The sequence below is a fragment of the Cibotium barometz genome, chromosome 25 (genome assembly GCF_041138505.1).
Source record: "Cibotium barometz isolate CiBa-2024 chromosome 25, ASM4113850v1, whole genome shotgun sequence".
Classification (NCBI taxonomy): domain Eukaryota; kingdom Viridiplantae; phylum Streptophyta; class Polypodiopsida; order Cyatheales; family Cibotiaceae; genus Cibotium; species Cibotium barometz.
Window position 1 is genome coordinate 14,523,606 of NC_141070.1, and position 26,369 is coordinate 14,549,974.

At 45.0% G+C, this 26,369-nt stretch overlaps 3 protein-coding genes across 3 annotated transcripts in view; all 3 read right to left on the minus strand.

The window, feature by feature from the left end:
• Positions 1-307: 307 nt before the first annotated feature.
• The window catches only part of LOC147624277 (NADP-dependent D-sorbitol-6-phosphate dehydrogenase-like), a 72,963-nt gene continuing 46,901 nt past the window's right edge, over positions 308-26,369 (minus strand). The window contains exons 2-6 of the mRNA XM_086819252.1: positions 2,030-2,124; positions 1,829-1,946; positions 1,588-1,720; positions 1,247-1,466; positions 308-737 (exon numbers count right to left, since the gene is read on the minus strand). Of these exons, the coding sequence (XP_086675378.1) occupies positions 507-737; positions 1,247-1,466; positions 1,588-1,720; positions 1,829-1,946; positions 2,030-2,124 (797 nt within the window). The 3' untranslated portion in view covers positions 308-506. The remainder of the gene's footprint in view (positions 738-1,246; positions 1,467-1,587; positions 1,721-1,828; positions 1,947-2,029; positions 2,125-26,369) is intronic.
• LOC147624278 (uncharacterized) lies at positions 18,639-20,430 on the minus strand. Its single transcript, XM_086819251.1, has one exon. The coding sequence runs from the start codon at positions 20,376-20,378 to the stop codon at positions 19,338-19,340; it is 1,041 nt and encodes a 346-aa protein (XP_086675377.1). The 5' UTR covers positions 20,379-20,430; the 3' UTR covers positions 18,639-19,337.
• Positions 20,379-21,205, minus strand: LOC147624279 (uncharacterized). Its single transcript, XM_086819250.1, has one exon. It carries the CDS (start codon positions 21,058-21,060, stop codon positions 20,536-20,538), a length of 525 nt encoding a protein of 174 aa, XP_086675376.1. The 5' UTR covers positions 21,061-21,205; the 3' UTR covers positions 20,379-20,535.

Below are 26,369 nucleotides of genomic sequence, written 5' to 3' on the forward strand. Positions count from 1 at the left end.
TGGCAAGGATGTTAACACAATGCCTGCCCAAAAAACATGTGCTGATACCTTTGCGACTACATATTCTAATTATATACATAATATTGATGTACTTTATCTTTATGCTTACTTACATGAGCCAAAAACACCTTGCTCGAATTTAAAAAAAGCAATTCAGTACATGCTCAACTCCTATTGAGATAACTAAGGACACGTTATGACAGTGAGCCAACCATATAGCATGGAAGAGCAATTACTCCTCAACCCCACCCTCACACCCTCACCCCACCCCCCTCCTTTCCCTTCCTCCTCCAAAAAAAAAAACAAAAGATAAAAGACTTGAATTCTTCGCCATTCAATTCAAAATCCTGAAGCTTCTGCATAATCCATACCAAACTGAGCACTCAATGTACATCACAAGAAAAGCAGGATCTGCATCTAAAGAACGAAAAAGAATCCCTCCCTTCAGTGGTTAAATTGAAACGTTTTGGCAAGTCCACTAATCATGCACTACAAGCATCTTGTCCTCATGCAAACAAATCAATGCCCCAGAATTTGGCAGGCTGGTTGGTACGATACTTCTTGTCCACACTTTTGATAGCATCCATATCCTCTTCCGACAACTCAAAATCAAATAGGTTCATGTTCTCCTCAAGCCTCTCCAGCTTACCAGACTTTGGGATGACTACTGTTTTTCGTTGGATCCCCCATCGAAGAGCAATCTGCGCAGGTGTCCGGCCATGCTTCTTTGCAAGGTTCTGGGGCAAAAGAATGATGACATACTTATCAATGGGTGAGAGAATGCTTATCAATGTGTTACACAAACACACTAAACTTGTGGGTGACCAGGTTTAACAAGAAGAGTGGGAACCAAATTTTCCATACCCTTACTGAGGCCACGTGAACATACGTATATATAACCCGCCCGTCCCCACCTGGCCATAGGATGGGTAGTAGGTGACAGGGCTGCTTTGGAAGGGACATGCGGGTGCAGAATCTGCACCCCTTTCTACTTTCTTGGGATGGAGGTCTATCAGTCTTTTGATGGAGTGTTTCGCCAATACAGATATTTGCAGCATCTTTAACGTTCTTATGCATTCCAAGTATGTTTATTATATTTGAAAATGATACATTAAAATTGGCATTCTGATTGAGATACAAATAATTAAGGCCAATTTTTCATGCAATACTACCCCAATAGCTATCATTAAGATAACAATAAATGTTCCATACATATGGTATCAACATGTTTATTAACAAAGCATACCTGGATGACAGGTTCATCGAGGGCAGAAACAGACCCAAACCACTCGGTGTTTGCAACACCTCCACCTAAAGGAGTATGCGCTGTAACTACAACCCCATGCTTTTGACAAAACTTCACCAGTGACTCCCTCTGAAAGTAAGGATGAGTCTCAATCTGGTTCACTGCCGGCTTGATTTTCGAGTAGGCTAGACAGTCTCGAGTCAAAAAGACATCATAATTGCTACAAGAGGGGAGGGAAATCAATGTAGTTAATAAAAACTACTTCCTCACAAAAATGCCCACTTGTCTGTGCACACACACACACACAGGAAATTTGTACTGTAAATGACAAAACAGTATACCTGATACCAATGCTTCGCGCTAATCCTGCAGAGACTAGATCTTCCATTGCATGCCATGTAGTTTCAAGGGAGATCGTAGTGTCTATGTCCAGCACTCCATCGCTATCCAAAGCACTGCTTGTTGTTCCCACACCTTCACACAACGCAAGAGTACTATGTATTGAGAAGACTGGTGATGTCTGCTCCACAATAGGAGGAAACCAGAGGAAAAGTCGACCTATAACAACAGAATGATATAGACCTGTATGCCTGGTGGCAATAGGAAAGTGAACCAAATAAAGATCCAGATAATCCAGCTGAAGATTTTTCAAACTGTCTTCACAAGCTTCATGAACATGTCCGTGATCAGAGGTCCATAGCTGGGAGGTTAAGCTTGTTTATTAGTAACTGCAACTCACAAGATAGATTTCTTGGACAAAAAAAACAAAGAGACAACTATCACCTTGGTGGTTATAAAGAGATCACTCCTCTTCACCAAGCCTTGCCGTGTGGCTTCCGCAAGAGCCTGACCCACTTCCTTCTCATTCTTATAGTCAGCTGCAGGACATCAAACCCCACAAATGAAGGACTCGATCAGCCCATTTTCCAACAGTTTTGGCAGTACAACCTAACCTCAAGAAGATAAATATAACAAGACAAGGTTGATAGGTCATGAAGTATTTGCATCCCTTTGCTGTATTGGGAAGAATGTGCATGGTGGGTAGCAGCAAAGGGAATAGCAGTGAGAGAAGAGAGGGAGGGGGGGAGGGGGGAGTTGGGGCTGGGGCTGGGGCTGGGGCTGGGGGGGGGGGAGACACACACACACACACACACACACATGTGTTTCCTAACGTCATAGCCAAGCCAGAAGATCACATGATCCCAATGACGGCACCGGAGTGCACATGCATGTGCGCACACAGCAAAAAAAATCTTCTCTGGCAGCCTGTAAGGCTATTTGGACTCTTGTTTACAGAGACAGAGAGAAGACTCCTTCAACTCACTCAACACAGAAAATGACATAAACTGGTGAAGTACGTACAGAGAAATGAAGAAGAAATGTTCTACAAGAGAGATGAACTAGTTTCAGCTACTGTGCAGGATGAAGACAGTAATCTTGACACCCCCCTCTAAACGAAGACAAACGCTGTCTGGTTTCATCCACTCTGCAGGATGAAAACAGTAATCTTGACATCCCCCTCTAAATGAAGACAAACGCTGTCTGGAGGAGCGGTGCTCCTGATGGCTGAAACCACAGGTGCTGAATGCTCATACTGAAAGTGGGGAGGCCCTTAATAAATAGGCCAAATACAGTCCTTAGGTGCAGGTTGGACTGCATACAACCAGATTGGGCTATGAAGATATTACCTTCCTAAAGTGCCTGACTTTGTGTCAATACCTGGGTGCCCAACTCTGCTGTCTGGTTACCCAGCCTGTTGTCTGGCCACCAAAAACTTCCACACAGGGCTCAACTCCTTCCACCACACCTGTGATCAGCCCGCCCCCATCATGGAGAGTGCCTGCCTAGCTTCTGAAACATGCCTGTGACCTTACTAACGGTAACCATGGTTAGATGTGACTCACTTTTCCCCTAAGATTGTCATTTCTAATCTCCTCGCAACATATCCCTCACAAATTTTATCCACTTAAACTTGATTTTCCCTAAATTTTATTGATGTCTTGTCACCAATTGGCCGACCATTTGGTCCATTCCTAGTTATTGCGTCTCGTTCACTTGAGGCCAGGCCGGTGTCTCATGTGAAGAGGCCAGTATTTTGCTGACATGGACGGGAGCCAGACTAGTGCCACCCGTGTGTTAGCAGGATGGTGTCGTATGGACGGGAGCCAGACCAGTGCCACCCGTGTATGACCTGGACTGTGTTCGATCCATGGGACTGTCACGCCATGGAAGAGCCAGTATTCGTGCCGTGTTTTACCTATGGGACTGTCACACCATAGGGAAACTCGTGCCTGGAACTGTGTCTTACCTATGGGACTGTCACTCCATAGGAAGACCAGGTTTTTATGTTTTTATGTCGTGCCAGTTTTGTGCCGACAGATATTTTGTACATGTTCCATGAACGGGAGATATGTCCATGTTACTTTTTGCACATGCACACATATTTTGCATGTTTGAAACTGTTTTCGCATGACATGTATTTGTGTGTTTGCCTGCTTGACGTGTTACTTACTGAGCGGGGACGCCTGCCAGTGAGTCGTGAAGTCTGCTCTGTATTCTGACAAGTTTTAGTGCATGTGAACAGGTGGTAAGTATGTTACACATGTTGTTTTAATATTTTATCTCTAACCCTTTATTTTATAAAGTTAAGGTGTTCACACTTATTTAAAAGTGGGCACCCCCTTTGGGCACCCACTTTGGGGCCAAGGTGGGGAGCCCCACTTTTAAGTGAGTGTGGGGGTGGGCATGGTCACCTACCCCCACTAGTCCCCCACATGCAAACGTGGGTATGACCAAGGTTAACTCCACATGATTATTATTAAATAAAGCTCTCTCCATCAAGCGTAGTACAACATCGCTTCCATCCTAGTACGTGAAATCAGCCGGCGATCACCTTCTGGCGTGGAGAAGACTATTAGGCGATCATCTAGGCGCTTGCTATCTCCAGCAGGCGACTCCTTTTGCTTCTCTACAGGCTGCGCCTGCCACAACCAGCAGGCTGCGTTTCAGCATACAGGTGGCGGCTGAGCCTTAAACAACCGCCGCAGCCAGGCAGAGCTCATCAAACTGCACACCATCCTCAGCAAGCTGAGCCTGTTGTCCAGCCGGCTGCATACTGCACAGTAGGCGGTTACACAGGCTGCAGCCACGTGGTTGTGCACATCAGCTAGGCGGCCCCTGTGCTTTAGGCGGCTGTTTTTCCTACAGGCGTCTGCTCCTATTCGACTGCAACTCCTACTCCCCACAGGCAGCTGCAGCAAGTATCCCCCTTCTCCATACAAGGTGGTTGCACTTGATCTTCAGCAGGTTTCCTTTTTACTCTTGCAGGCAAGTGTGGAAGTACACTCTCTTCATAACAGGCTGCTCCTCCACATAGCAGCCAGGTCTCTATCCGCCCTTGCAAGTGGATACTTCTTCTCGCACAGCAGGCGGCTGTGGTTTTCCTTTACGGTGGTACCTGCCTTGGTGGTTCACCACGAGGCGACTGAGTCTTCATCAAAGGAACTTCGCCTCTCCTGGGAGGCTTCTTCATACTTCGAGTATGGGTTTTCTATCAACCATCTACAAGTAAGTGATTTTCAGATTTGAGTAAAGTATTATATGTTTAAATTTGATAAAAGATTCATCCCGCTCGGCCAACACCCGTTCAGTGCCGGGTTGTCCAAGCTGTATTGGCGAACCTCGGTCCAAAGGTGCTGAGATCGGGAGAGCCAGGCGTTAGTACGAGAGCGCCTGTTTGTGCGTGGTCTCGGAACACCAGTGAGGCGCTCTCCGCGGAGTCCAGTGAAAGCACAGGACCGCAGAGATTGGACCACACTAGTGGTCGTTCTGCTTCGAGCTTCTACATCGAAATTCGAGCCTATTTGTTTGGTACTGTTTTCATATGTACATGGACATTATCTGGTTCTCAGAACCCATGGAGCATTGTATTCATTAAATACTCCCAATAAATATATCATATACTGAGGGGGGGGTCGGCCCGTTCCGGCCCCAGTGCTGGTGTCCATCTTTCCATTTCATTTCATTTAAATTTCAAGTTGTTTTAAGTTGTCCATTTCATATTTGTGGTTTTAAAGTTGTGCTATTAAGCGTGTGGGTGTCCAACGGAGTCTTTCCCACTTGACGGAATCGGTTTCATTGGTATCAGAGCACGGTTGTTTCCCTCTTCCTAGTGGGGAAACGAACCTGTGTGCTGGACATCCCGCTTTTAGCAAACTTTGAACACAATGGACAGCCAAGGCAACCCTTTGGAAGTACCTAATTCGAGGGGTCCCTCTAGTGCCTCTCGTGGGTCTGATGCGGGGATAGAGATCCCAGGACTACAAGCCTATTTTGGAGGGCTTTATTTGATAATATGGGTACTAAGCTTGAGTTTTCATCAGCTTATCATCTCCAAACGGATGGCCAAAGTGAAGCTGCAAATTCAGCCGTGTTGGATTTATTGAAATGTTATGTGGCAGATCAAAAGAGTGCATGGGAGAAGTATCTTCCACTTGTTGAGTTTGCCTACAACAATACGATCCATGCTTCCACAGGAAAGGCTCCGTTTGAGATTATTTATGGCAGAGTGGTCTTGCCACCCATCCTTCGTACTAAGGATGAGATTTTTGCAGCTGATGAATATGTTCGTGACTTGGATGTTGCCTTTGGTCAGGTGCGGACAGCCATTGCAAGATCTCAAGATAAGCATAAAATGGCTGCTGACAAGCATAGAAGGGACATGGAAGTCAAAGAAGGTGATTGGGTATTGCTGAAATTTGAGAAGGCTAGGCTTCGGAAGAGGCCAGGACGAGAAGGATCATATCCTAAGCTTTCTCCTCGCTATTATGGACCCTTCAAGGTGATTCACAAAATCAATGAAGTGTCCTACAGGCTTGCTTTACCTAGTCATTGGAAGATTCACAATGCTTTTCATGTGAGTTTATTTCGGAAATATGTGGGGCCAGATCCTGATGAGCCTGTCACAGAAGATCCGCCAGAGATTGAAGAGCTTGAGGAGATTCTCCAGCCAGAACAGATTGTTTTTCACAAGGAGAGAAAGCTACCTGCAGGAAAGCTTTCCAGGAGATACCTTGTGAAGTTTAAGAATTATTTGCCTATTGATGCCAAATGGGTAAATGAAGATTATTTTGCAGATTATCCGCAATTGTTGCAGGCATATCTTGAGGCTTTTCAGTTGAGGTCAACTCTTTAGAAGCCCGGGGGGATGTCACCAATTGGCCGACCATTTGGTCCATTCCTAGTTTTTGCGTCTCGTTCACTTGAGGCCAGGCCGGTGTCTCATGTGAAGAGGCCAGTATTTTGCTGACATGGACGGGAGCCAGACTGGTGCCACCCGTGTGTTAGCAGGATGGTGTCGTATGGACGGGAGCCAGACCAGTGCCACCCGTGTATGACCTGGACTGTGTTCGATCCATGGGACTGTCACGCCATGGAAGAGCCAGTATTCGTGCCGTGTTTTACCTATGGGACTGTCACACCATAGGGAAACTCGTGCCTGGAACTGTGTCTTACCTATGGGACTGTCACTCCATAGGAAGACCAGGTTTTTATGTTTTTATGTCGTGCCAGTTTTGTGCCGACAGATATTTTGTACATGTTCCATGAACGGGAGATATGTCCATGTTACTTTTTGCACATGCACACATATTTTGCATGTTTGAAACTGTTTTCGCATGACATGTATTTGTGTGTTTGCCTGCTTGACGTGTTACTTACTGAGCGGGGACGCCTGCCAGTGAGTCGTGAAGTCTGCTCTGTATTCTGACAAGTTTTAGTGCATGTGAACAGGTGGTAAGTATGTTACACATGTTGTTTTAATATTTTATCTCTAACCCTTTATTTTATAAAGTTAAGGTGTTCACACTTATTTAAAAGTGGGCACCCCCTTTGGGCACCCACTTTGGGGCCAAGGTGGGGAGCCCCACTTTTAAGTGAGTGTGGGGGTGGGCATGGTCACCTACCCCCACTAGTCCCCCACATGCAAACGTGGGTATGACCAAGGTTAACTCCACATGATTATTATTAAATAAAGATCTCTCCATCAAGCGTAGTACAACATCGCTTCCATCCTAGTACGTGAAATCAGCCGGCGATCACCTTCTGGCGTGGAGAAGACTATTAGGCGATCATCTAGGCGCTTGCTATCTCCAGCAGGCGACTCCTTTTGCTTCTCTACAGGCTGCGCCTGCCACAACCAGCAGGCTGCGTTTCAGCATACAGGTGGCGGCTGAGCCTTAAACAACCGCCGCAGCCAGGCAGAGCTCATCAAACTGCACACCATCCTCAGCAAGCTGAGCCTGTTCTCCAGCCGGCTGCATACTGCACAGTAGGCGGTTACACAGGCTGCAGCCACGTGGTTGTGCACATCAGCTAGGCGGCCCCTGTGCTTTAGGCGGCTGTTTTTCCTACAGGCGTCTGCTCCTATTCGACTGCAACTCCTACTCCCCACAGGCGGCTGCAGCAAGTATCCCCCTTCTCCATACAAGGTGGTTGCACTTGCTCTTCAGCAGGTTTCCTTTTTACTCTTGCAGGCAAGTGTGGAAGTACACTCTCTTCATAACAGGCTGCTCCTCCACATAGCAGCCAGGTCTCTATCCGCCCTTGCAAGTGGATACTTCTTCTCGCACAGCAGGCGGCTGTGGTTTTCCTTTACGGTGGTACCTGCCTTGGTGGTTCACCACGAGGCGACTGAGTCTTCATCAAAGGAACTTCGCCTCTCCTGGGAGGCTTCTTCATACTTCGAGTATGGGTTTTCTATCAACCATCTACAAGTAAGTGATTTTCAGATTTGAGTAAAGTATTATATGTTTAAATCTGATAAAAGATTCATCCCGCTCGGCCAACACCCGTTCAGTGCCGGGTTGTCCAAGCTGTATTGGCGAACCTCGGTCCAAAGGTGCTGAGATCGGGAGAGCCAGGCGTTAGTACGAGAGCGCCTGTTTGTGCGTGGTCTCGGAACACCAGTGAGGCGCTCTCCGCGGAGTCCAGTGAAAGCACAGGACCGCAGAGATTGGACCACACTAGTGGTCGTTCTGCTTCGAGCTTCTACATCGAAATTCGAGCCTATTTGTTTGGTACTGTTTTCATATATACATGGACATTATCTGGTTCTCAGAACCCATGGAGCATTGTATTCATTAAATACTCCCAATAAATATATCATATATTGAGGGGGGGGTCGGCCCGTTCCGGCCCCAGTGCTGGTGTCCATCTTTCCATTTCATTTCATTTAAATTTCAAGTTGTTTTAAGTTGTCCATTTCATATTTGTGGTTTTAAAGTTGTGCTATTAAGCGTGTGGGTGTCCAACGGAGTCTTTCCCACTTGACGGGATCGGTTTCATGTCTCCTCCAAGCTATGATCTTTTTTCCCCCTAAGAATGATCCTTCTATTAGTCGAAAAAAAACCTCCCCACAAAACCGACTATAACCCTCAAAAGAGGTCAATAACAACCCTCTAGTGGTCAAGATGCAATGCAAAAATAGAAGGGGGAGCTCCCTCCTTGGCTGGCCTTGCTCTCAGAGGGAGGCTACATCAGGGGGAGAGGATGGGGATGCCTCTCTTGGGGCCTAGAATGAAAACCACCACTGTTGCATGTGCGGAAGCCTTGCTGTACTGATCCACAACCCTAAGCCTAATTAAGAACAAGATGCTAATTAAACATGATTAAGACGGAGGAGAGAGAAGAAGAGAGAGAGTTCGTGTCACGGTTTTCTTTATTCATATGGTACAAAAAGGTGACTGTATGACTGTACATGACTTAGGCCTTTGGTCAACCCCTTAGGGGTGACCTTTGGCCCCTTCTACATGCTTATGCTGATTTCTAGACTTCTACAAATGATGATTGCTTGATGAATGTGCAAATGAATGACTTTATCCTTATATATCTGCAAGAGGTGCTGGTCGGCCATTTCTAGCTGTCAGCCTGCTCTGGACATGGAATATTTATGAAATTATGCTATAAATGCTGTGCTTGCTTTATTGTCTTGCCCACCCTTGCTGGCTGCCGACCGGCGGCTGCCAACTGGGTCCTCATACCATCCAATGGTGTTGATGCTGATGATGATGTTGAGGCTGAGGCTGATGATGATGATGATATTGATGATGCGACTGCTGGTGATGATGATGCTCTAAATGTTGTCCTGATCAGGGATTATGTTGTTCATGCTGCAGATTAGCCATGGCATGGGCGTGCACGTGACAACCACCACCCTTACACCAGCGGGGGAGAGGCTGTAGCAAAAAGCATCAATGTGGTGAACAATCTTGAAACGGACCTGTATGCCTAGGGGAAAAGCTTGCAAGCTCTACTTGAGTCCCTCGTAGCTCGTGAGGTTTTTACGATGGGAAGTAGTGACAATCCATCTTGATGAGGACACACTCCAGGTGGGAAAAAATGTGCAACTCCACATAAGACCACTCGGGACTTGCTCGGATCCAGGGGACCACAATGTAGAGCTCTTGTGCCTATGTGCTAGAATTTGTGAATAGAAAGAGGAAAGCAGCGGAATTCAAACAAGCATCACACACAATAGCCATAAACTACCGAATTGTATTATGTACAAGAAAATTTGTTACAACTGAATTTCAAGTACAAAAGGTTAATAAAAATGTTTACCACGATTCTCACCCCAATGCTCTACTGAAGTTTCTCCTTGGCCAGCCCACACTTCAGAGAACCGATTTGTAAGGCTCCAACGCATGAGAGTTTCTTGATGACAATGATGATTTTCCCACGCATGTATAAATAGCACCTGTTAGTGCTAGTCGGCCTGTTATAGTGCTATCCGCCTGTTTTGAGGACTGCCCACAACCTGAATGTACCTGGCAGGCTGGCTGACCTCCTGTGTCCACTAGCAAACTGCCATATGGCATCTGCACATGTTCAGAAGCCTTTGCACGCTGCCCAACTGCCTACTAACTGATGCCTGGTTGTCATATAGATCTAACCACCGGCACAACACATTACATATGGGATACTTTTGTGTCTGACCTCAAAGCTAGGTTTCTTCCACTCCAATACATGACAAATTTGGAGGATGAGTTTTACAAACTCTCCTAGAATGGGTCTCCTATTCTGACCTATTCTAACAAGGTCATTACCATGGCATTACAGTTGGGGAAGTCATAAGAAGAGAAGCTGAAACGGTCAATTGTGTGGAAGTTTTCTCCATTAAACTTCTCAATGAGTAAATGGGAAGCCAATTTAGGCAAACAATGGGTCTTAATAAAGGATGAAATCCAATGTCAGTGTCTAGTCCCTTACAGAAAATGCCCCAAAAATTAGGGTTTCTAGAAATTAGGTTTTTAGAATTAGGGTTTTTGAATAATGATGCTATAGAAAGGCTATCGCAACATCTTAATGCAAGGAATGCACCCTCAATTTTCAAAATTGATGAAGTACTAGGGTTTAATGCTTTGATTTAGCAAGATTATACAAAAGAAGGGAAATGCCCAATATTGCTCTGTTGAAATGATGAAAAGCCCCAAGTATACCTTAGCAATGATATTTGTACCTTTGTACTAATTTTGCAAAATGTTGAGTTGCAAGTGCTTGCATGGACTATTCTTCTTCTCTCTGCAGGTGTATGGCCAGGGGAAGCTTCACGGGCAGCAGCCTATTGGTGGTCGACAGCAGCTCGTAGATAATGGGGGCAGCAGCATGCACATCAGATGGCAAAATTAGTACCTTTGTACTAATTTTGCAAAATGTTGAGTTGCAAGTGCTTGCATGGACTATTCTTCTCTCTGCAGGTCAGGCTGCAACACAGCAGCAGGTGTATGGCCAGGGGAAGCTTCACGGGCAGCAGCCTATTGGTGGTCGACAGCAGCTCGTAGATAATGGGGGCAGCAGCATGCACATCAGATGGCAAGGATTGCAACAGAATGCAATGGCGGGAAGCATTGGGAGGATAGAACCATACTCCGATACCATGTTGGATGTGGTGGAGCTTGAGCTGCAGGCTGTAGAGGCTGATAAACAAACTGGCTCAGTGAAAGCTTAACCAGAGAGTGTTAGAATACACTCTAGTGAGAGAGACTTGCACGAGTCACTTGTGTGTTTATTTCAATGAAAGTACAAGTCCTTTATAGGCCCAAAGATTCTTCTCTTCACATCATTGCTTATGTCACATCACACAACTATCTAGATATTATTGAGACCCCTCTAAGAGGTGGCTCACACACACGTACACAAACACATGAGTGACCCCTCTAAGAGGTGCTTCACATGCACACACGAGACCTTGATTCCCAACACAGACAAGCCCCAAACTCTTACAACACAGACACACACACCTTCATCATCCCAGCCACGTAAGGAAGCACAAAACAGCAAAGGCAATAAGGATAGCAAGTCTTACAACAACTTAGGCACGAAGAAAAACATAGAGACCAAGCCTAAAAAGATGTATGAAGAGGAGACAAAGGAGGGCATTATTAGAGGTTATCTCCAGCCAGACGAGCAAAAGTGGTACCAGGCAGAGAACCGATGTTTGACGCTGAAAAGATGCACGCTATATTGGACTAGGATATTCCCAAGACTGCTCAAGAGATCACATTGTTTGTTTTCCAACCTCGAAGCACCTCTCAGAGATCTACTTAAGGGAGTGAAGACGCGTTGCCAAAAAGTATCAGTTACGAACAAGGCTCTTTACACCTTCCATGCATTGAAGAAACTGGCCTTAGAAGCACCACTTCTTAAGCTAGCATTATGGGATGACCCATTTGAGGTTATTACCGTCACTACTAATCTTGCCATTGGCATTGTTTTACAGCAAGATGACAGACCTGAATGTCATCGAGAAGAACTACGGGATTCACAATGACAATTGATAACCATGCACTTAAATGGTTGCAAACCATGCTTAGTGCCGAATGGAGTGATAGGCAAGCCAGGTGGACTCAACACTTCCAACAATTTAGAGGCATGATTGAGTATGTCCCTGGCAAGAATAACCCCGTTTGTTGATGCTCTTAATCGAAAATCCACCATTCAGACATTGCAAGAGTCCACTATGCCGAAAATTCAAGGCAAAGATTTGGTTAGTATGAAGGTGCAATATCCAGATTTTGTGGAATTCAGGACTCCATATAATTTAGCCCTCGGTTCACAACTGGGCCATTATACAATTCAAGTTGATTGGTTGTTCTACAAAAACCAGCTATGTTTATTAAGGAAGAAAATACAGGCTCTTCTTCATGATACCCATGATTTTGGGGGTCATCGTGATTTCAACAGTACCTTAGAGAAGTTAGAGCAGTTATTCTATATTGGCCAAAAATGAGAAGAGATGTCTACCATTATGTCCAAGCATGCCAAATTTACCAAAGTGAAGGTTCCACACTCAAAGCAAGTTGGGTTACTTCAGCCTTGCATGTTCTCGAGGAACCTTTCCAAGATATCAGCATGGACTTCATAGGCCCTCTTCAAATAGCTATGGGAACCAAGATATAGTATGACCATTGCTGACCAATTCAATAAGTTTTGCATGCTTATTCCGTTCAAGCAAACAGACACAACAAAGGATATTGTTTGCCTATTTATCCGACTTTGATACCCTATTTGTGGTTTACCATGGACAATTACTTCAGGACAGAGATCCCAAGTTTACTTCACATTTTTGACGACATTATTTGAAAACTTTGGGACTAAGTTGCAGTTGTCTAGTGCATTTCATCCACAAACTGATCATCTGACAAAAATTTATAATCAGTTTGCCATTGATGTTGTCAAATCCTATTACCATAAAAAGTAGTCGAAATGGAAACAGTATCTTCCTTTGATGCAGTCTATCCTGAACAACACTCACTCATCTGGTATTAGCAAGACTCCATATGAGGCAGCTTTTGGTCATCGTTTCTCATCTCTTCTTATGAGAATGGTGTCACCATCATTGGAGGACAACAAGACCACATAAACATTTTCAAAGATTATCCAATTCGTGAAGGAGAGCCTCACCAAAGCACAGGAAGCCTACAGCAGGCAAGCCAACAAGTCTAGATGAGATATCAACTACAAGAAGGGAGATTGGGTATTTTTTGCATCATGAAGCAATAGTTAAAGCAAATGGGCAAGCGTTGTTTCAAGCCCTCTTTTCAAAGCTTTGGCCCATTTCCCATCGTGAAGAAGCTCGGTGATGTTGTAGGGAACATCATCGTACGAATTGCATGACTGTGATGCATTGTAGCTAGCAACTCACCACCCAACCATAGATTCAATGTCTCGAGCCATCCCCGAGCCTGAGGTCTAATTATCAACGAGCCTGCTTGGTGCCGATTGCCCCAACTATCACGTGCATCCTGCACTTCGATGCCACATGAACATGGCACATATCTGAAAAAAAGGTGTAGAACCTGGAGTGGAAACTAGTCCCATGTGAGCCCAATTTGGGACGAGTCAACCAGGGTTCCACTCTAATGTCCAAGGTCACGTGTGCATTGTCTTGCACATGAAGCAGTGTCATGCCGTACTCTGAATCTCTCTCTGGAATGATGTCAGATGTTCTGAGTGTTGGATTTGCAACCAGACACCACGCATCTGTAGGAAGCATGTAGTACGGGGCCATCCCTTAGGACTGTGCGTTATCTTTGTCGCGAACAATTGTTGATTTCTGAACATTGAAGTTACCGATTCTTCCATCGAGCTTTCACATGTTACATTGATATCAGAGCCTTCTTCAAGTGTGAAGATTCAGCCAAAAAACCAGAAAAAAAGAAAGAATTTTTTTTTCTCGCTTGTGTGGTTTTTTTCTAGACTCGAGAGGACCACCCCTTTCAGTGTGACTCCTGTCCCTAGAAGGACGGTTGGTTTTTAGCCTCCGAAAAGTCTCCCACACGCATAGTAGATTGCGTTCCGGAAGAAAGGAAGTGCATTTTCCCACTATGGCGAGCTTCGATGAAGAGAGAGACCAAAGAACCCGTTTTCCAGCCCCTTTTTCTCTCTCTTCCTCTCTCTCCTTCTGTTTCCCACATCTCAATAGCAAACCCCCTACTAGATAATCCTTCTGAGGAGTTACGGCCGGATAACCCTTCATCTCTGTGGTGGTCAATCACATGGTCACTACGAAACGTATTTCGTTGCTGCTGAAACGTGAAACGTGTCTCACTATTGAAACGTTTTAGTCATGGATGTTTCGTCCAACGTTTCACGGCAACTGAAAAGTCCAGAAGGAAGAAATAAAAACGTTCAATATTGAACATTATTGTAATTTGTGCTTATGGCTCCACCAATTATGAGGCATGTTATTTTTTTTTTATGTAACATGTATATAGTATGACTCACAATGAGGAAATCACTCAGAATTGTCCATGGATACAATCAACAATGCATTGTAGTTTTAAACTTTGTTTGGTTATTCGCTATTGGATTTTAGTACTTTTGTTTTCTTGATTGTAAGTATTAAAGTAAAATTGTAAATAAGTTTGAAGGCCCAAATTTGAAATTTCAGATTTGGGCCCCCAAATTGGAGAGGAAAATTCTTTCGCTCTCCAATTGAAGGTCCAAATCTGAAATTTCACATTTTGGAAGGCCCAAATTTGAGCCCCCAAATTGGAGGGAGAAATTGCACTTTCCCTCTCCAGTTGAAGGCCCAAATCTGAAATTTCTCCTAAATTAGAGGGAAAAATTGCACTTTTCCTCTCCAATTGAAGGCCCAAATGTGAAATTTCAGATTTAGGCTCCCAGCCTTCAGATTTTATGTATATAACCGATTCGGTCTATCGTTTCATTGTCCACTTGCCCGGCATTGAAACGTTTCGTTCCAAAATAAATCATTTCAGCAATGAAACGTTTCGTGGTGACCTTGGTCAGTCATGAAGCCAGTGAATAACAACTCACTCTATAGTCATACTACCACAACCATAAGAGCACCACTCTTCAAGTCTAGGAGATTCACTCCCAATCTGTAGCATCCAGCCACAACCATAGAGCTTCCCTTTTTCATTCAAGGCGCACCGCTCCAAATCTGTAGCACCCCACCATAGCCATGCCAAAGAACACTCCTACCAGGAGCTTCTACAACCACCAGGCACCACCTGGTAAATCAAGGGCTTCATGAACACTCAATCCTACAAATACCCACTCGAAGGACCACCATCATGTGCTGTCCACACTGGTTTTCACCATGACCAGCCATGCTTCATGGCTCAATTTCACCTGTGCACTGCACAAGATTGAATCCAAGTCATCAGCATTCATCAAGATAGATATGAAAGAAGTCCAGAAGACAAAATCCAGAAAAATCCGATATTCGTCAAAATAGAATGGCAACTCTTCTCCTTAGACGTAGGAGGTACTTCAACCCAAAAAAAAAAAAGTAGTTCTAGGCATTGCGGCCATTCCATTGATATATTCAAAATTGTTCCATAAACCAATTCCAGACTTGTCATCCATGAATATCGTCCTGAAACACATTCAAAACACATACCTTTCTCCTTGCCTTTTCAAACCAGAGTGAGTTTGCTTAAAACAAAGCGAAAAGCAAAAAAACTGAGCATGTATATATTATTTCAACAAAAAGTACAACTTATACCTAGTATGGTACTTAGCTGAAAATCAATAATAAACATCAGAGGATTTGACCAAAATCATAGGATAAAGCTACGCCAAAATCATCCTGATACGTACTCCTCATAATATCATCAATTGAAGGATCATCTCAAATGTCTCGAGATTCTCTGACAGTTTCATCTTGCTTAGAATCAACTTGCTTGGTCGGCGGATCGCAAAGCACCATCATGTGTTCGACAAATGCACAATTGTGACAAACTGGGGGTAACACAATCTTTTGGCTGGGTTCACGAGGTCGGAATATTCCACTAAAAGTTGAAAAATTATCTAAGTCATTTAAAAGCACAAGTTTCACGCATTGAGTTAATTCACGACCCTAGAGCCTACAATACTGACAAACTAGATGTGAAGTCTATTGATCTCGGTTTCCAGCTGTCCAGAAAATCGAAGTGTTATATCAAGCTAAAACTGAACATCATTTTCAACCCTGCACTTGGGCTTTTTACCACGAGGCCTATCCCGAAATCGAGGTGGTAAGTCAGGGGTCTTTTTTAAATCTTCGTTCTCAACCAGAGGTGTCACTGAAGAAAGACGATGTCTCTTCTTTTCATAACCCGAGTGAGAGTCCAAACTACCCGGTCTCTTATTTCTATACTGCAGAGGAGGATATGGGATCGTATGCTGATTAATCGGATTTACCTCAATATCCTCGTTCTTCCATAAATATCTATACGCCAAATCTGTGGGGTTCTCTGCAAACATCCGAGCCAAATCACCAAATATGTCCATAACTCTCCTGTCGCGGGCCACCTTGCCACATAGTAACTTATCCACATAAGGATAACGACGTAGCATCTCAGCAAAGCCTCGCAAATCAGCCAACTTATTTGTAAAAAATTCTTTTGAGCATCTAGAGTCTTTTGAAGCTCTGAAGCCATACTCTGAAACAATTTTTTCATGTTATAACCCAATAACGCCGATCTATCCATAACAAGGATGTCTCTGAAACTATGCCAATCCGGATCCTTCCAAGATCTTTGCTCTCCTCCAGTCAGCTAGAGAATCTGTGCTTTGATACCAATGTAACCAGTCAGACCTGAAACACTTCAAGTACACACAAAGTATCACAACAAAAAAACACAAAAAGTGGACAACACTCTGAGCCAGAACGGCTAGCCCCCCATAGGTAACTTCTTTAATAATCAGAAGCTGTTACAAGAAACCCAAGATGAGGGTGCTCTAAGCACTAGATTTCCATAAAATCCCTTCAAAGCTTTTACAAAGCTAGTTCTTCTTCCTTCTACCAACAAAAGGAGTCCCAATCTTCCCTCCAACGAAAGGAGTTATATTCTGTAACCTCAACAATCCTCAAGTGATTGTAGCACAAGCCCTCCTCATAGAAGTTCATCCTTCTGCCAACAAAAGGAGTCCCAATCTTCCCTCCAACAAAAGGAGTTATGTTCTGTAATCTCAATAATCCTTGTGATTGTAGCACAAGCCCTCCACAGAAGTTCATATATTTCACCAACTTCAACCCTATCAAATCAGTCTAAAAAAAACAGACCAAAACTGGCCACAGTTGAGATGATAGCAACCCAGCCAGAAGGGTAGGAGAAGCTGTGATAGTAGCCAGGTGCAGCCCGACTAGAGGAGTGGGTTAATCTGCTGCTGTACGGCCTGTATGTGGGCAACCAGTAGAGAGAGAAAGGAGCGCTGCTATATGGCCAGTTTGAGGGCCCAAGAGAGAAAATCTGCTGCCGGCCTGTATTGTGTGTGAGAGAGAGAGAGCAGCTCGCTTCTGCCGGCTTGATATCTCTGAAGGAGAGGGCATGCTATATTTGTCCAATAGAGAGAGCCTCCCTTCTCTCTAGCGCCTCAGCCCAGCCCCCCTTTTCTAGAGTCGGCCAGCTCTAAAAGGGGTGGCTCATGCTTTTTCTCTTCCAAAAGTGGCTATCCACGCTAATAATGTCCAAACTTATGCTTTCTTTAGCCAAAAATGCTATAAATGATAAAAGTCAGCCATCATTAATATCCATGCTATAAAAATATTCCCCAGAGGTGGGCGCCCAGCTTTTGTTGCCCTCGTAAGCCCAAAAAGCTTGCCCAAATGTCCATGTATGATGCCCATGTACCCATTTAATGTTACCTGAAGTCCATAAAATCCCTTGTTAAGTGCCCAAGCCTCAAATATCAATGTGAACACCTCAGAACTTCTTCAAACAAATGCTCAATCTTATCCGACTTGCCACGGCATTGGGAGGCAAGAATTGTGCATAAAATCTCTGTTTAAAGTCCTCCCATGTCAAAACAGGGCTGCTTGAGAGCTTTTCCCGTGATCCACCTGAAACCGGCCTCTGGTAGAAACCAAAGTGCGGTAGACTAGCAGTCACCCTTCCACTTGTAGTCCAAATAAGAAACAAAATTAACTGGAGCTAGAGTGCCCCAAAACTGAAATGAAATCGACACCTGTTGGCCCCAAAGCTTGGCGCCCCTTTTGGTATTTCTTTATTCAAATTCAAAGAGATGTAGAACGGAGTACAACAAAACCAGCCAGCAGAATACACCTGTATGTCCAATCTGGCAGCCCACAAGACCTCTTAGCACAGAGGATTTACACACAGATCTGTGTCCCACAGCTGGAGATTCAACGCTTGATAATGTTCAGGACTGAACAGTATTGTTTATGTCTGTACATGTCCGTATAGGTCAGCTGTACTCATAGTTGTCACGGTACGAAAATACGATACCGTACGGTACGATACCGTACGGGAATATTCGGTACGATATGAAATTTTGGGATACGGTACGATAAAATACGGTTTTTTAAATTAAAGAACACCTCACCTACAAACATAGACATTTTCAATTTGGAAGAGTAGAGTCTAGAGAAGTTGTTTCAAACCAAAATATCATTAAAAACAACTAAACAAGTTTGAAGTGACAAACAAAAGTACATAAAGTATAGAGGTGCGATGCGATCATGCGCGCTAGGCGCGAGTACAAAAAGAGAGGCTAGAGCCAAGGCCCAAGGAGAGACTAGACAAAGGCATCACTATCAGAGCTCTCGCTGAAATCATCCTCATGAGAAGAGGACACATCAGTGGCCTCGCCGAAGTCGCCATCGCTAAGAAGGTTGCCCTCATCATCGAACTCGGGCTCTCTAAGCTCATGTGAGAAGCCAAAGGGAGCATCCTCATCTGCAAGAGCGAGTGTGGAGCTACCCGATCCATGCCGCACATAGGTATGCACTATGTCCCTGGGAGCACCACGAACCGTGCATCCACGGCTTCCTACTTGCACTCCTCTGCCACTACCTCCACGCCCACGACGAGTGCGAGTAGGTCGTCGATCAAATGACTCGAGCTCTCGATAGATCTCTGCATAGATCCTCTCCTCCTCCTCATCCTGCACTTTGTTTACACTCTGAAGAGTGCCCCCTGTGAGCTTGAATGCATCCACATTCACCTACATTGTACAATGATCAAGTGACAAGCAATGTATTAGAATTTGGTTCCAAATTTCAATAAACATTGAAGTTTGAAATTTGAATGCTTATAACTTATAACTTATAAGTTGTAACTTATACCTGTCTCGCTGATTCCATCTTTTGCATTGCGCGCAGCATGCGCAAGTTAGCGCGACAATACAATAGCCGCTCTAACTGTTGCGTGCTCAAGCGATTACGTAACTTCGTGTGTACAAGTGAGTAGGAACTCCAGTTCCTCTCACATACACCTGAAGAGCAATCCTGAGCTAGGATTCTCAAAGCCACCTTTTGGAGGCTTGAGAGCGCATACCCAAATGTCTCCCACCAAAAGAGGGGCTTCACAAGGGATTCCCTCTTCCAACAGGTAGTAGATGCAAACGCAGCTCCTCCCCTTTGGTCATTGTAGCTTATGAGCTCCTCAAGGAACTTCCCATGGCGATCCTCCGGCAATGCTTTGGGCAAGTAAGCATCTCGGGCTTCAAGTAGCTCCACGTTGGTGAAGAGGGCGGGTGATTTGTAAGCCGGATGCAATAAAGCGGCAAGACCATGGATAGGTCTTCGCATCCACTTCCATCTCTTCTCCACAATGGCCAACATACCATCGCGCTTCTCCTCGTCGATGGAAGGAGAAACGCGTAACTCTGCTATGGCCTCTCCCATGAAGTGAACAAGAAGGCCCATGGTGGCTCCCTCCATGTCGGTCATCCGCAATACCCTATAGAAGGGCGTGACCGCAATGACAATAGTGCGGACCGACTGCCAAAACTCCTCCTTTAGGCAAAGCCGTTGCATGGCTTTGGCCTCCGCCGATTCTCGCTCATCCCACTCATTCCACATTGTGGAGACCACTGTTTGGCGAAGGGAGGATTTCACATCGTGGAGGTGCTCCAAGAGGAGCCACATGTAGGCGAAGCGTGTAGATGAAGGCTTCTTCAATTCCAACTTGCTATGTTCGCGGAACATGGCAAGCACCTTCACCTTTGTGGTGAAGAAGGTAACAATAGAGATAGCTTCGGTCATTACTTCCTTCATCCACACTAACTTGCCCATATCCTCCATGAGCAAGTCAATGCAATGGGAGGCACAAGGCGTCCATACTATGGAGGGATAGTCCTTCTCGAGCAACTTCCCCATCCGACGGCAATTTGAAGCGTTGTCGGTGATGACTTGCACCACGTTCTTCGATCCAACCTACATGTCACAATGCACATGAATGGATGCAATGAGCGTATGCGGTATGAGACTTGAGTCATGACTCATGATATAGCCACATATGATCATATCACATATACTAAAGCCTAAACTTTAAAGACTTTAGTGCAATTTGAAAGTTGAAACTTACCTCCATGATGGCTTGCTTGATATGGCGATATATGAATGCACCCGATGTTTTCCTCCCCGCCTTTCCGGAATCCACGCCCCGCACAAAGTATGTGCCAAGAGGGCAAGAGACAAGTATATTGATGATGCCTCTCTTCTTCCGGTCACTCCATCCGTCGGAGAGGATGCTACACCCATACTTGGACCATGCCGCCCGCACCGGATTGAGAGATCTATCGATTCTTTCCCTCTCGTCCACAAGCCTCTTCGTGCGCATGTCATGATAGGAGACGCCGGTCCATCCTTCACATGGGCCCACATTTGCAATGGCTTTCACCATTGACTTCCATTGATCTACCTTGAGCACATGGAATGAGAGATTGCACTCAATAATGGTGCGTGCAATCTCTATATCCGCTAGCCGTTGCCGTTCTCGGAGATGTGATAGAGAAGAAGAGAACCCCCCGGTGGCTTGGGCTAGAGTGGCTTGCCTCATGGGAGACTCAAGCCTTTGTCTCTTTGAGGAGGCGGAGGCGGAGGCGGCACCGATGGAGGCGGCGGGGGAGGATGTATCACAAGGCGGGGAAATGACCTCATCATCCGCCCTTGAGCTTCTACCACTATCATAGTGAGCACCCAATCCACCCTTGTTCTTGTTGAAGATCTCATCGGATATAGCAAGGGGGACTTCCTTGCATGGCGCAACTTGCCCCCCCACCTTTCCAACATGTTGGAGAAGCCTAGTAACTCCACTTGTGTATTGTTTGCCACAATACTTACAAGTCCACCTATATGACTTGGACTTTCCATCGACTTTCTCTACATGGATAGCATGCACATTGAAGGCTTCATTCTTCTCCCTTGTCATTGTAATAGAGAGAGAGAAGTTAGAAGATTCAAGAGATGGATAGGCTTGAGAGAGAGAGAGAGAGAGAGAGAGAGAGAGAGGCTTGAGAAAATGAGAGAGTGAGGCTTGAGTCTTGACTCTTGAGAGAGAGAGAGCCTAAAGGCTTGAGAGAGAGAGAGGCTTGAGAGAGGGCCTATGGGGGAGAGAGTGGCTTGAAAGTTGAGAGTTGAGAGAGAGAGAGAGAGAGAGAGAGGGGGGGGCTTGATGGTCACTTGAGCAAGACTCAAGAGAGGGGGATGGTTACAACTCACTAGAGTAATGAGCATTGAGAGGCTAGAGCTTTGAGAGAGGCTTAGGGGGTGGGCATTTTATAAGGCCATGTAGCATGGGCCATGGCCAATGGGCACATGGGCCACAAAGCATGCCCAAAACGGCCAGCAAACGGCTACAAAACGGCTACAACAACGGACAGAAACGGCTACAAAACTGCGCAGTCGGCGGCGGCGCAACAGCTAAAAACGGGCAGAACTGGCATATCGTACCGTACGATATCGTACGGTATCGTACCGTACGAATCGTACGTACGAATTGATTCGTACGCGTACGAGAAACAACCATGGCTGTACTCCACTGTACCAGTCCGTACAGCACTGTAGTACTGTGCTGTACTTATCCGTACAGTTTTGTACGTGCAGTTGCTACCTGTTTCAGCTGTCGTACAACAACTGTACCAGCATGTGTCAAGCGTTCTGCTGCACCTGAACTGTTCAGCCTGCACAGTCCCCTTCTGTGCGCTAGTCTGTACCGTACAGTACTCGCCTGCACAACAGCCGCCTGCAGTCTGAACCTGCCAACGCCGCCTGTACTAATCCGTACGCAGCAACCTGAACCTGCAGTCGTATAGCAGCCACGTGACCTGTTCCTGCAAGATCTGTACGGCCTATTCTGTACGGAAAACAGCAGCCAACACTCCTCTAAGCAGTCGACTGTTCTTCTCCTCTCTTCCACGCATGAAACTTGCACGTTTTTTCCAAAAGCAAGAGAGAGAGAGATGAGAGAGGCGTGTAACTCCAAAAGTGGAGTTGCCCCTCTCTCCAAAAATATCTAGGCCCCTTACTTTAAAATTCATTAAAGTTCCTAGGGGCCACCCATGGCTAGAACATTAAAAATATTAATGTTCTTGGTCCCCCTTCACACCTGAAGATGTCCACACATCATTCCCTTTGTCCGGGCACCCCAAATATGAATCATTTAATATTTATTTTGCTCAGCAACCACCATGCTCACACTTGTGCTGTTCCATTTTCACAGGGTCATGACATACCCCCCTCTTGAAAAATGGCAAGCGTCCTCGATTGCAATCTGGTGATATAGCAAAATATCCAAAGTGAAATATACAATATGGCAAGATCAGCGTCCCAATCTTTCTAAGCCATGCATATGAAACAACATTCACTGCAAACCAATGGTGTAGTAATAGTCCAAGTTGTATACCACTGTGAACCATACACAACCACAACATCCAATGTGACTAGTACACATATATCATAGAAGTCCCATAAACAGATGTACTGTCAGCCATCAGTACCTTCGGGTGAGACAAAAACTGCACCAAGCGACCTCTAGATGTCATCTGAGCCTGTCTGTATCAAGGGAGTGGAGGTGCTACCCCCCTCTTGAGCATCAGGCAATGCTCCAGACCCATGCTCTGCTGAACCTGAATGAGCCGTAACAAGAGTCGGCTCCAACTCAAAGGCATCGAGATAAAGCTGCAAAACCTGAGGTGAATCTGTTAAGTCATCTTTCTCCATCCACTTCGCATCCATCGGTGAATAGTTCTTGAACTTCACAAGATAGCGACGGGAAACTTTACCTCGTACCTTTCTTTCCTTATATGCCCGTATTTGCTCTGGAATAAGAACCTCATCAAGTTCCTCAACTTCCGGCTGAGCCTCATCTGATACATCCTCAGGCACATCCCCACGGAAAGGTCTAAGGAGACTCACATGAAATGCATTGTGAATCCTCCAGTGATCTGGTAGCTTCAAGCAATAGGCCACCTCACCAATCTTTTCCAATACCTGAAAAGGCCCATAATAACGCATGCTCAACTTAGGGAATAAGCGCTCTTTACCCTTCATCTTCTTGAGCCTAGCCTTTTCAAATCGCAAAAGAACCCAATCACCCAATGCAAACTCTAAAGCACGTCTGTCACGGCCTACGGCTTTCTTTTGCTTTTGCTGAGTTTTCTGGAGTGCCAACTTAACTCTCCGATAAGCTTCATCCATGTTTTCCACATACTGATCAGCCTCAAAGATCTTATTCTTTGTGTGCAAAATGGGTGGTACCTTCTTCCCTCCTTCCACAATCTCAAAAGGCGCCTTGCCCATCGAGGTATGGACAGTGTTGTTATATGCAAACTCCACCAAAGGAAGATACTTTTCCCATTGTTGCTTGTGCTCTGACACATAACACTTAAGAAGATCTAACACTGTAGAGTTAGCCTCTTCCGATTGACCATCTGTTTGTGGATGAAATGACGATGAAAACTTGAGAGTTGTACCCATGTTGTCAAACAACCCTCTCCAAAATAAACTCGTCATCCGTGGATCATGGTCACTAATGATAGACGTAGGCAAGCCATGATACCTGAAGATGTTCGCCATGAACAACTTCACCATATGATCAACTTTGATCGTCTTACGCACGGGAATGAAATGAGCCTGTTTACTGAACCTACATATGATAGTCCAAATGCCATCATTGCCCGTTTGTGTACATGGAAGATCAAATATAAAATCCATGGCAACGCTCTCCCATGGTCTATCTGGAATAGGTAAAGGCTGTAGTAACCCTGGTGTCTTTTGACGGTCAAACTTTACCTTCTGACATACGATGCATTGCGTAACAAAAGCATCAACATCTCTTCTCAAGGTTGGCCAATAAAAGAAAGTCTCAACTACTTTTACCATGGCGTCAATACCTCTATGACCTGCATACGGTGGAGCATGACTTTCAATCATAACCTTGAGGCGCAATTGCCTGGTAACAGACAGTCTCCCATGAATCAACAAGAACCCATCTCTGAGAGTATAGTGCTCATGCCACTGACCCTCAGATATTTGATCATACAACCTTTCAAAGTCCTCATCATGGGCATATTGCTCTTTCATTTCATCAAGCTCATGATGATAAGCAAGTGAAACTGCTGAGACCTGTGGCTTGCGTGACAAAGCATCTGCCACAACATTCTTTTTGCCTTCCACATGCACAATCTGGAAGTGGAACATAGACAAAAAGTTTGCCCATCGCATATGCTTCTCTGAAAGCTTAGTTTGCGTGAGGAAATATCGCAAAGTCTGATGATCTGTCTGCACAGTGAAATCAGCCCCAAGCAAATAGTGTTTCCATGTAGAAAGAGCATGAATTACAGCCAACATCTCTTTCTCATAAACCTGTAAATGCTTCTCGGTATCCTGCAATATTCGACTCTCATAGACTATCACATGTCCTTTCTGCATGAGAACTGCCCCAATGCTGTTTCCATATGCATCACACTGGACAACAAAAGCCTTTCGGAGGTCCGGTAAGACCAATACTGGATCCGAAGTAAGCTTTTCTTTTAGCTTTTTAAAGGCTGTAATTTCCTGATCAGCCCATCTAAACGGAGTTGCCTTCTTTGTTAAGGCATGAAGGGGCGAAGCAATTTCAGCAAAATACCGTATGTACCGCCTGTAATAGGAACACAATCCCAAAAAGCTGCGTACATCATGCACGGTCCTCAAATCTGGCCAATTAAGAATTGCTTCCACCTTCGATGGATCCATCCGGACTCCATGCTTAGACACGATATGCCCCAAGAAATGTATCTCTTGCAAGAAAAACTCACTCTTCTTGCCATTAATAACCAGCCTATGGTTCCGGAGTTCTGCAAACACAATGGCCAAATGCCTTCTATGCTCCTCCTCAGTTTGTGAATGCACAATCATATCATCAAAGAATGTGCCCACAAACGCTCTATGAGGCTGGAAAATCCTGTCCATCATTCTGTTAAATGTAGCAGGTGCATTTGTCAAACCAAAGGGCATAACCAAGAACTCATATAACCCAAACGTGGTTCGAAATGCTGTCTTATGCACATCCTCCGGTCTAATACGTATCTGATGATACCCGCTTTTCAAGTCAATTCGACTAAAGACTGTGGAGCCCCCAAAATGTAATCGATCCTCGGAATGGGAAATCGATTCTTGATGTATTTCTTGTTCAACGCCCTGTAATCAATACACATGCGCCAAGAACCATCCTTCTTTTGCACTAAGAGTACAGGTGAGCAAAAGGGTGATGAGCTAGGCTGTATCAACCCTTTATTCAACAGCTCCTGTACCTGACTCATAATTTCTTCTTGTTGGGCTGCACTAACACGGTACGGCGGTCTATTTGGTGGAGTACTACCAGGAATTAGATCAATGGCATGATCTTCTGGCCTTTCCGAAGGAAGTTCCCCTGGCAATGACTCGGAAAAACAATCTTGGAGCCCACATAAGAAATCAGTCCTGTCCTTATCTAACATAGACAAATTAGACTTAGACTCATCATCTTTTGCATCCTTTACATAAATCAAGTACGCGGAAAGATGCTTTTTCATTACTGATGAAATTGCCGAAGCTGATACAATAGGAACAGATTCCCCTTTTAGCTTTACATCCAAAACATATTCTTTCTCTCTATGAGTCAAAGTGATCTTCCTATCGTATGTATCCACCACCGCATGTACTGTGGCACCATGGCATACCCAACAAAACATCACATCCATCAAGTGGCATGATGAAAAACTCTTCACTGTCCACATAACCCTGTAAATGAAGCCTAAGATTCCCAATAATAGGAGTGACGGGTTCTGTATACCCAGGGCAAGCCATGTTAGCCTCATATAAAGGCCCCATCTCCTCTGCACGAAT

Coding starts and splice junctions, on each gene's coding strand:
- LOC147624278 (XM_086819251.1), bottom strand. CDS start 20,378: ATGGGGAAGTTGCTCGAGAAGGACTATCCCTCCATAGTATGGACGCCT.
- LOC147624279 (XM_086819250.1), bottom strand. CDS start 21,060: ATGAGGCAAGCCACTCTAGCCCAAGCCACCGGGGGGTTCTCTTCTTCT.